This window comes from Xyrauchen texanus, chromosome 35, assembly GCF_025860055.1.
Source record: "Xyrauchen texanus isolate HMW12.3.18 chromosome 35, RBS_HiC_50CHRs, whole genome shotgun sequence".
Lineage (NCBI taxonomy): Eukaryota > Metazoa > Chordata > Actinopteri > Cypriniformes > Catostomidae > Xyrauchen > Xyrauchen texanus.
In genome coordinates, this window is record NC_068310.1 from 28243971 (window position 1) to 28255713 (window position 11743).

At 38.4% G+C, this 11743-nt stretch overlaps 1 protein-coding gene across 1 annotated transcript; it reads left to right on the plus strand.

Annotated features, from left to right (window-relative positions):
• Nucleotides 1-603: 603 nt before the first annotated feature.
• LOC127628931 (T-box transcription factor TBX18-like) lies at nucleotides 604-10699 on the plus strand. Its single transcript, XM_052105912.1, has 8 exons — nucleotides 604-1058; nucleotides 2204-2366; nucleotides 2859-2960; nucleotides 3306-3477; nucleotides 3981-4148; nucleotides 5455-5519; nucleotides 6806-6900; nucleotides 8791-10699. The coding sequence occupies exons 1-8, from the start codon at nucleotides 830-832 to the stop codon at nucleotides 9420-9422; spliced, it is 1626 nt and encodes a 541-aa protein (XP_051961872.1). The 5' UTR covers nucleotides 604-829; the 3' UTR covers nucleotides 9423-10699.
• Nucleotides 10700-11743: the final 1044 nt, after the last annotated feature.

Sequence of the window (11743 nt, forward strand, 5' to 3'; positions counted from 1 at the left end):
AGGCTACACTATGTTATTTTAGCCTATAAATGTTTATCCTAATTTTTTTACTTAGTCTTCTTTTTCCAATATTAGGCTAATAATAATAATAATAATAATAATAATAATAATAGACATATACAACAATAATAGTAGGCTATTTATTCTGGGGATTGTGCCAGGAAATTGTATCTCGCTGTAAAAATGGGAGCTTCTTTGGGACTTGAACTGAGAAACTGTAGACCACACGTCTAACGTCAGGTTAGTTTGACATGTCTTATTACTGGGTTGAATAACCCCGGCCTCACGCAGATACAGGCGTAGATTTGGTAATAATTCTACATGATTGGCTCACGAGGGCTAGTGGGGAGGTAATGCGGAAGCATGTGCAGCCACAGTGTGAAAATGATCGCAATGCCGCTAGCATGACTATAGCTCAGTGAGGGCGAGATGATTCATTCAGCTTTACCACATTTGGGCGGAACGCTCTGCGCGAGGGGACGAAACTCTGCGTGTCCTTTAGCAGACAGCACCGGTGATTGACGCGCAACAGCCACGCCCCTGCTATGCGCTGGTTATTGGCACTTTAACGAATCCCGGTCACTTCTTCGGTGTCTATGCGCGTTGACACACCGAAGAGACTGTTTCTAAGACTGTTGCTTCCTTTTCAGTGGATTTGGCCGTGCATGCTTTGTTGTGTCACCAGCTCGTGGTGATCATTAGCTACTGAAGCGGACTATTCTGACTAAAGGATTACCAGATTAAGTGCTGTTGTTGCAAATGCACTTCTGGTGAACTACTCTCTCTCTTAAGAAACATCTCGGCCAATCTCTCTCCTCGGTTTGAGATCATGTCTGAGAAACGACGTTCTCCGTGTACTATGAGCCTCAAAGCGCACGCATTTTCGGTGGAAGCGCTCATTGGCACGGAGAAAAAAAGAAAGCTGGAGGAGGACGACGAAAACTGTTTTGAGGAGATAAACGAGGTGTCGAACCTGACAGAAAGTCCGCAACCCCGAGCTGAGGGAACTTGCCCTAGCACCAGGATTTGCGAGATAGACTGTGCAAGCGACGAATCCCGTAAGTATAGGCTACTTTACTTTTTGTCATAGTCCACAAAAAATTATTACGCGTGACAAATACGCAAAGACAAACCACATGTCTTAAACATAACTATATTCGCAATGATTTAGGCTGAGAATAACGCTGATGTTCTCTAAGTGGAGTCGAAGCAGGCAACTAAAAATGTACCAATTATTCCATATTCCTCTCATTTGTTACCTTAGATGTATAAATAATAGTACAAAATAGCACGAATACTGAAATTATTAATTAACATTAATGAACGCACTTTTGCACGATCCTGTAAAATGTCAATCAATTCATTAGTAGGTCTATAGAAAATAAATCTGTAATTTAATAATGCATCTGCTAAGCACTCAACAAAAGAATTGCAGTCAAGGTGACCAAAAACGATGGAAAAAGTAGAAACACAAAATAGCAGTTATGAATCTCAAAGGTTAGGCTATATATGGACACTAAGAGAGTGACTAATCTATTTTGTTTATGAGTTTGGCCACAATCATAAACACTTTAAAATTAACTCACCATCAATAAAGCGTAGGCTAAATGCTAACTTTGCGTGCAAAATAAATAAATAAAAATATGCTACAGCTGTAGAAAAATGTAAAGGTCGATTAATTTTTATTATATCTCATAGAAATAATATTTTTATTTTTTGTGGATTAACGTGGTTTTTGCACCAATCTGTTATAGTAATTCGTCAGAAGTTACCTGTCTTCAGATGGTAATAATTCTCATAATAATTCCATGACTGATTAGACTGACGTAAAACCAACTATAAAGACAAAAATAGAAATGCAAAAATAACACCATCGAGCATAGGCTAATGCTCAGCCTATTGCGTTAATGAAAAAGAGCTGAATTTATAATTGCATCGTAATAAAGTTTATATTTAGGCTACATTTCTAAATTTAGAGGTAGTCTATATATTCAGTAGCCATATATTAACCCAGGAGAACAATAAGATGTTGATTAGCATTGCAAAGCACACACAAGGCATTGGCGTTTGCATGCCATTCAATTTAAACATTCTTGCAATTAAAACAATTGTTAGAGTCGCCGTACAGTTTTACAAAGGTGATTGCACTCATACAGCTACAGTATATGCAATAACTAAGATAACCTATTTGTGTCTTTTTCAGCTGGGTCTGAGGACGTGTTGTTGGATAGCCCACAGTCTGCATCCCAGGGCGCACAATCAGGCACGAGCTCCGGAGAGGAGATGCGCGTGGACCTGCAGGGCTCAGATTTATGGAAGCGATTCCACGAGATAGGAACGGAAATGATCATCACCAAAGCCGGCAGGTGCATCACATAAAACACCCTTTATAGCATTAAAACATTGAATGATAAATATAAGCGAATATATATTTTCCTTCTTTAACAACCAAATCATATGTACATTTGGGCATTGTGGTTGGCCTTTTATAAAGAATGTATTTAATAATTAATAATAACAATGAATAATTATTTGAGATTATATTAGAATTCCAGTTCTTCTTATGCTCCTTTTAATTTATTTTTCGTTGCAAAGTTCATTTCACGGAACCAATCGTCAATTCTTTACCCAAAACGCATTTAGCAACGTCTATATTGAGTGAAGATTTTTATTTTTTATTTTTGCAAGAGGTTAAATTCAAACGTTCAGCATTTACTTGGTTTTAGGAATTAAATAATGTGGATACAAATATAGCATACAAAAAATAAATTTGTCAGAAAAGGAAAATTGTCAGAATTTCCCCTGATACAATTAAAATTCATGATGCAAATATTAATATGAAATAATTTTTATTCCAGACGAATGTTTCCCGCGATGCGTGTTAAGATTGCTGGACTGGATCCTCATCAACAATATTATATCGCAATGGATATTGTTCCTGTGGACAACAAACGGTACAGGTGAGCAATTTATTGTATAAAAAAAAAAAAAAAAACAAATCTTCCTAAATGCTCGCGCTTTCAAGTTGTAGGCTAATGACGGATTATTACTGAGAACAAATGATCGAAACGTGCTAAAACATATTTACCATTTTGAACTAACCATCTGCACAAATGGCACTTCGGGACTTTGTTGACATGTTCTGTCCCACCTTTTGCAATACCCATTTGGGCGCGTGACCTGAAGGCAATGCGACAACTGCAGTCAAAATAGATTAATAGCGCGTTAGTTTGTCTGTATGGCTGAACATTTCCTACAAATGTCTCTGGCTTTAGCGTGTATATTTTTTTGTTTACGTTTCCAAGGTACGTCTACCACAGCTCAAAGTGGATGGTGGCGGGCAATGCCGATTCTCCAGTCCCGCCACGTGTCTACATTCATCCCGATTCGCCTGCTTCCGGTGAGACCTGGATGCGTCAAGTTATAAGCTTCGACAAACTCAAACTGACCAATAACGAACTCGACGACCAAGGCCATGTGAGGAAACTTTTTTTTTTTTTTTTTATGTTTAAATTCAAGAGAAATTTGCTGAGTATAATTTTTGTACAAGCAAATAGGGAACACTGCATGATTCATGTCTCAGTTAGGCCTATGAAGAATCCTAGCTGCTTGTAAATGTAGGTTGGATGAGTTAGTTTGTTAAAAGAGCAGCAGACCTTCAGAATTTCCATCTCCTGTGATCCTGAAAGAAATTAAAGGTAACAACCAGACAACTCTGGTCATGCACCACTTACACACATGCTAGCTATTGTTGCCCAACGTGCGTTTTGTTTTGCTATAATATTTTAAAGACCCAAACATGTTGTAATGCGGAGAGTTGTAAACAAACTCAATTGAAAGCATCCTGAGGGCGAGGCAGTTAACGGGCTGTTTGGCCTTTGAAAATGGAGGCATGTGTGTTTTTATTGAGGTAGAAAACTGCTTTGGTAATTCCTCCATTTCCCACTCTAAACACGGATGCGCGGTGTAATGTTTTCCAGATCATTCTGCACTCCATGCACAAGTACCAGCCCCGTGTCCATGTCATCCGTAAGGAGTGCGGTGAAGAACTCTCACCCGTTAAGGCGGTTCCCACTGGGGACGGTGTCAAAGCATTCTCTTTTCCCGAAACTGTCTTCACAACGGTGACTGCATACCAAAACCAACAGGTAATTCCTAACATTGAATATCCTGTCATATGCATGAGGTCATACCATAGATACATCATAGTAACTGCAACAAAGGGTCAGATTACCTCTAGAAATGAAATTAAAATGAAATTGTGTAGGGCCCTGTGTCTTTTGATTTTATTGGATTGCATTATTATAGCTTAGTTTTTTATTTAACAATCAAACATGTAAGACAATATCTGCTACATCAAATCTTTCCCTATTAATCCGAGTAAATCAACGTAAACTGATATTTGATGGGCATAGGTTGACAAATCACTGCTCCAGAGAGAAACTGAAAAGCAGTTAAGGAAAAACAAGTAGCAACACTATGGTCTTAAATAATCATAATATTGTGTTACAAAAGGTGTTGCAAAATGAAAATATCAATACCAGTCTGTATAATTGTTTATAATATATTGTTTTTGCCTCATTAAATAATCAGATGAAAACCTTCCGTACACAAGATTTTATCCGACACTGGCCCGCTTACAGATAATTTGTGTAAAGCGGTGCTTGCTTTGTGACAACAGTTGTTTTGTTCTATTTATAATAAAACGTGCTGAAATCTCTTATTTAGATCACACTGCAGGTTAAAATAAATTTTTTTTTTACATATCATTTTGGATTGATTTAAAATACATGTTAATGAAATTATTAAACAAAACTCTTGCTCTTTGCACTAATAGATGACATTTTTTTTTTATGAGAATGACAGAGTATGCATTAAAGGCAATTTATTTAGAAACATATTTGTATATTTAGGGATATTTATTGATATTCCTGTGCCTACAGTGCTTACAGTTCAGAGGCAGTACTGACACATTACAATTGTTGATTTCATTAGGCTTGAGGACCATTTGTTTTGAAAGTATAACAGTTTGCCTGTTTTTGCCACATTTACTGACATTGTTATGGTCCTTTTTTGGTAGTGATAGAAACTTTTAGATATTACAGCATTAGTAGAGAAGTAGTGTAAACATTTTACGATAATTGAATAAATTTTTGTTTGACTTTGTTTTCATTTGCTGAAACTAGAGCATATTTTAGATAAGACAAAGCTTGAAATCTTATGAAAACTTTCATGTTGACTGCCAAGTTTAGGAAATTATGTCATCCATTTGTCTGAGCTTATAAAAACACAACACACATGCTCTCTCACACACACACACATACGGAAGCAAAGACCTTATAAATAAACCCACACATATTGCATTGTGGGATAGGGGTCACTGGTGTGAGGTCAGGGAATTTGGCATTACAAACTTTGGGTCAGTAAGTAGAATGTGTTTTGTATCTTTTACAGATAACAAGACTGAAAATCGACCGGAATCCATTTGCAAAAGGGTTCAGAGACTCGGGAAGAAACAGGTAAATCTAGTAAATAAATTAAATATATACAAGTCTATGGATCTGTGTCAATTATACCGATACAAAGCCCTGAAATGCCAGATGTCAGCTTTACCTAATTTTGGTTATGAAATTTGACATTTTACTCTGCTAAAGAAATTACTCACTGCTATTTGTCTATAGCTTTCTAAAAAGTAACAAAAAGGTTTTTGTTCAATTTCTATTTTTCTTCTCCTCTGCTTCTGATGTCAGTGTGAAGTTATTTCAGAATGATCAAACTATATTAAAGGATTATCAGATAATTGTTTATCCTAAAGGAAAAGTCTTCTTTTAGCCAAACTGAAAATATCACCAACATACCAGTGAGGCCCAGACAAAATAAACATAAAAAAACAGCGTCACATTAAAAGGCATTATTCCATGTACATAAACACATGCACAAATGCAACAGAAAATACGCAACATGATAAAAATAATCCCATGTCTTCATGTAAAATGAGAGAAATGAATAAATAAACACACAAACAGGAAATGGAGGATGTGCAGAAGTAACTTGCGGCACTGGCTCGAAATCTCTGTGGGGAAGTTTTACTCTGCTCATTAGTGTTAAAGAGAGTGATTTTAACACCATGCTGAATCGCACCAGACCACATACATCCACTTTTACTCCGTCCCTCTGCAAGGGCTTGTAGAGTGCCCGTGGCTCAGTGTTACAGGAAAAGTTAAGCAGTTTGCTAAACAAACTCGGCCACTTGATAGCTCAAGTGGTGTGGCTGATAAAACTGAAGCTGAAACAAGTTGAGGCATCTTGTGTGAATTATCGCCTGAGTGATACTGCATAGGGGGTGGGGTAACATCCATGCTAACAAGGCGGACCGAGCACCTCCATTACTTCCAGAAAAAGCAGGAAAATCTCCCCCCCTCACCTTTTATTTCTCTCTCCTCGTAAAGCTTTAACTGTGGCTTCCTGCACTCTATGTCTGATCCCACCGATAATGCTATGTGAAAATAATTATAGCCTTGCCGTCACACACACACCAACATACACATATTTTATATTCTTCATTACCTGCTGTGCTTTACTGCCCAAATATATACTGATAAGGAAGGGGCCTAGCACTAAGATGGCTGCCAGTGTTGGACACACTGTTGCAGGGCTTTTCTGCTCACTAGACTAAAAGCTTTTCACTTCAAACACTAACAGTTATTAAATCACTACTATTATCTCACTTTCTTTATATTTGTATTCATATTGAGTGCATCGAAATTTTGAAACCGTATTGATCAGAATGGGCTGTGTGTTGTAGGATGGGATTAGAGGCTCTGGTAGAGTCGTATGCGTTCTGGCGACCCTCGCTGAGAACTCTGACATTTGAGGACATTCCTGGAATCACTAAACAAGGTACTACATGTGTATACAGTAGGTTTCCTCCTACCTTCATTTATCATTGTATGATGTGTGTGCATGTTTATGACTTTGTTTATTGGTTAATACATGCTGAAAATGCTTTAAGTCAACATGAAATGATGAATGGAGATAAGTGATTTGGAGGGGAAGAGTTATAAAGTAAGTGGGCTTGGTGACATCAACCGAAAATGAAAGTCATTTAAGAGGCGGAGCAAGTTATTTCATTTTGATGAAAGATTAAGAAGGCACAATAAGACTGAATTAGGCATATAATTACAAGTATGTTATGTTCAAGTGCTTGTTGGAGAGAATAGGATACATTGAAGGTGGCAGATTTAGTTTTCCATATTTCTTGAGGAACTCTTATTTTGACACTGTAATACACTTTAGTCTTGCTGATGATAATGTATTGCTGCCTTGCTGTATTTTTTTATCAAATACAGGCTATTTTCTCTGTGTAAAAATTTACAATATGGATCAAATGGTTAATGAAATAAATAAGGCAGATGCTTTTTGCACCCATATTAAATACTAATATACAGTATATAGACATCACTGCAGTGTGTTTATTGTGTTTATTTAGAGTCCCAAAGACACACTACTTTAACCCCTATCCTTAAACCTAACCCTTACCTTAGAAAAATAACCTTGGTTTTACTATAGAAACCAGTTTCACCATGGTCTTTTGTTGTAAATTTACAGTATCCTCAATTAACTATGGTTACTATATTAATAACATATTACTGTAGTAACACCATGGTTAACTGCATTAAAACTATGGATTCTGGGACCTGTGTAGCTCAGCGAGTAAATACGCTGATTACCACCCCTGGAGTCATGAGTTCCAATCCAGGGTGTACTAAGTGGCTCCAGCCAGGTCTCCTAAGCAACCAAATTGGCCCAGTTGCAAAGGAGGGTCGGGTTACGTTGGGCTAACCTCCTCGTGGTCGCTATAATGTAGTTCTCACTCTCGGTGGGGCGCTTGGGGAGTTATGCCTGGATGCCACGGAGAAGAGCGTGAAGCCTCCACACGCTATGTCTCCGCGGTAACACGCTCAACAGGCCACGTAATAAGATGCACGGATTGACGGTCTCAGATGTGAGTCACTACGCCACCATGAGGACCTAGAGTGCATTGGGAATTGGGCATTCCAAACTGGAGTGAAAAGGGGAGGAAAAAAAAAACCTATGGTTTCTGCCAAAAACATGGATACTACAATTACTACAGTAATACTGTGATGCAATCTGCTTACAAGCGATGCAGAGCCGTGGGAATGAGTGAGATCGACTGCAATGAAATCAACATTTTATATTCATATTTAAGTACTATTAAATATAATTTTTTTTTTTATTAGAGTGGAAACAGGAAATCGGATGGGAAAAATACTGGAACAAAAGATTTGAACCGAGGTCACTATGACTCACTTCAAATAAATAAATAAATGTATATGACTGAAACGATAAGTACTAACAGTATAGCTGCATTTGTAAAAAAAACTATAAAAACCTATCATTCACTACAGAAACCATCTTGTCTGCCTTTTCCAATGTTTATTGCTCCTCCCAAATTTGAAACTCTGGTATCAAAATTATTTCTGAGTTTTCAAGTTGTAATTACAATATGAGGGGGGTGTTCATATGCAGTATGAGGTAGGACACATGTACTGTATTTACAATAATTCCGATTGCATGTGAAGGCAGCATTCATTTTGGTTGACTTCTCAGCCACATAATAAAATGAATTTCACACTGTGGGATCACACATTTGTTTTAATCACATGTATGATATGTGTGTTTGTGTGTGTATGTATATGTATGTAGTGTCAGTTGTGAAGTGACTACATGTATTGATTACATGTTACTGAAGTGTATGACCACTTACAGGTGCAGCTGGCGTGGTGGGGTCCTCAGCACACACGCATCTGTTTTCATCATCCTCATGCTCTTCCCCTACATTCCATCTGGGTTCTGGGGTGGGGCCAGTGTGCGATTACTCTACCTGCAGTCGAACAAGTCACCCACTCCATCGCTATGCCCCACCGCTTTCGGCAGACTCCTATAGTCGATTGGCTAGCCCTGCAGCAGATGTGTTTTCCACCCCCCGAAGCTCCACTTATGTCAGTGGGACTGAAGCTGAGGCTTTCTCCTGCACCCAGACTGGCCTGCCAATCCAGATTCACACCATGCCAAGCACAACCACACAGCTGCAGTACCTAATGCCCGGCCATACTCATAATGCATTTTCCTCTAATCAGAGCACACCAGGATCCTACAATGGGTTCCGCCTGCACAGTCCATATGGTCTCTATGGTTACAACTTCTCCACTTCTCCTCGGTTGGCCACCAGCCCTGAAAAAGTAGCTGCCACACAAAGTTCATTTCTTGGCTCCTCCCCTAGTGGGACACTGACAGACAGGCAGGTTCTATCCACTGGGGATGGTCTGCACATGCTCAGTAGTAGTCAGCAGAATCTGTTTGACTCACGGACTTTGGGGCTGACAAGCTCATCCTCCTAGGTAACTGTCAACATGGCTTGATTGGTGACCAAAAAACTTTGACGCTCTGCAACAGAGTTCATAGGCAAATGGACAGAACTCTGTTGAGAATGTGTTCTTTGAGCATAACCCCTGAAATTGCTAAGTAAATGGTTTTGGGACTAGCCAATAGCATACAGTAATTTATAACCTTTTGGATATCAAAAAGAGGGAGAGAGATACTGCTAAGTGAGAGACTTAAACGAAATGAGAGAAACCTGCAGTCTCAATTATTCCATAAATGACAGCTGAAGAACATTGAGGATATTTTAATAGACATTATGTCTTAAAAAGTCATTCTGATGAAGCAGCACCGACCATTATTGGACATCAGGGTATTGAAGTGCCTGAAGAATCACATGGGAAACCCAGAAACACCAAACACTTACACTACAAACACACACCGTTCCTTGGCACAAACCGGACATCTGGATCATGGTTCAATGAGACCGGTGAATTGAACTGATGGTAGGAGTGTGGGGAGTTTAACTGTGATTGTTGTGAGGCTGGACTCTTCAGCTCCTTTATATGGCAATAAGTTTGGTACTTAAGGGAGTGTAAGAATTGCCGAGTGAAAAAACGAAAAGAATGCTGAATAAAATCAGTTGTTAAATTCCAAGGTACTGTTCCAGTTTTGGTTGAAATGACAGTGGTCACTATATATTGCTAGGGGACAATCAGCAGGTAACTACTCAATTTTTGAGCATTCAGCGTCTTTAGCAGGTAATGTTGTTTAATTTGACACTGGATTAGGGTTGGAAAAAGGAAATGTGGCCTAGTGTTTACAAAATCTCTCCCAGTTAAAGGTTTTTTTTGGATCAGCACTGCTGTCTTGTGCCTTGGAACAGACTGGGCAGAAGGAAATCTGATCCAAGATGATAATTCTCACACTTTATAAATATAACCATTGGCATTCTTCAGAAGGATTATAGTTCTGCCATGAGATACATGCTGATTCCAGGTCCACACTCTTACTCTACATGATCCAAGGACTGAATAGAACACTTTGTTTCTGTTTTTGTTCCAGACATGTTAGATTTTGCTATGCATGTCTTTTTAATGTAATTCTTCACATGTATGGGGAATATGAATAATATTGATACTGTGTAAAGTTTTCACTTGCACTTATGTAAAATACTTGCTTTTTAAAAGTTGGGCTTTGCCAGAGTGGCAACAACAGACATTTCCTTCATTTTTGACTCTTGTTGGCCTGGGAATAAGAATATTTTGAGCCAAATAAAATATACCTAGTAGGCTATATGGTAAAGGAGAGTAAAGTGTGTTTTTGGCTTGGTGCTCCTGTGTTTGTGTGTGCATTTCAGCATCAGAGGCTTGGATGAGTTCTCGTGGGGTCAGAGAGATGTTCTGAATGCCTAACAAATGAAAAATACCACTCGGGGCTCCTAGAGGTGTATACACACAAACACTTCGTATTCATGCACATAAAGGCAAAAAGATTCAACTTATCTCTGACAACAAAACTAACCATAAAGTTTGGACAGTTAAGTGTGAAATGAAAATTATTGTTCAGTGGTAGAAATACTAAAAGCATTTGTCCCCAATAGATCAATAATGTCAACAACATATGACCGTTTATGTGAAAATAGTAAATGAGTGTGAAATTACACCGATCATCTACATGTACTCATAATATGGTTAGGTTTCAGTTGAGTATGTGTGTCTGCATCAGTCTTGAGGTTGTGCAAGACACTCTCACCGCTACCAGCTTTTTACACTTAAGTCTATTGCAACTCTAAAACAAATTAGGGAACTTAAAAAGGTAGTGTGTGAATTATGCCTATTTTACAAACAAACAAAAAATACTCCAATAGCTCTAGGAATTTTTAATAGCAGTCTAGAATTTCAGAACTAGTATTACTATTGGTATAATAGGGTGATGGACTGGATTAAACCACTTGTACAGCATGCTTTCAGGACTATGGCCAGTCTCCAGAACCGGAACCACTGAGACACCTGTTGTGACACACAAACAACATGTGCAGAGAGAGAAGGTTGTTGGGTACTTTTATTTTAGAACAGAGGAATGGTTAGCTTGCTGTATCTGAATAACAGGTGACAGCCTGCTGGCAAACCTCACACATATAGTAAACCCATACACACACACACTCACACACATCACATTACTGGCTGATTATCAGTAAATCTGAGGACATTAACACTCTGAGGTCAGCAATGGCAGTGGAGAACAGATATCGAATGTGTGTGTATTTATATACAGGAGGCTACTGGCACAATGTGATAATTAAAATAAAGCAAAAATCCACAAGAGGCTGTGAATTACA

Bases quoted from the DNA above. Each gene is read 5' to 3' on its own strand.
- LOC127628931 (XM_052105912.1), top strand. From the start codon at position 830: ATGTCTGAGAAACGACGTTCTCCGTGTACTATGAGCCTCAAAGCGCAC. The intron at 2,367-2,858 runs GTGCATCACATA...TTTTTATTCCAG, and splicing joins ATCATCACCAAAGCCGGCAG to ACGAATGTTTCCCGCGATGC. The intron at 3,478-3,980 runs GTGAGGAAACTT...AATGTTTTCCAG, and splicing joins AACTCGACGACCAAGGCCAT to ATCATTCTGCACTCCATGCA.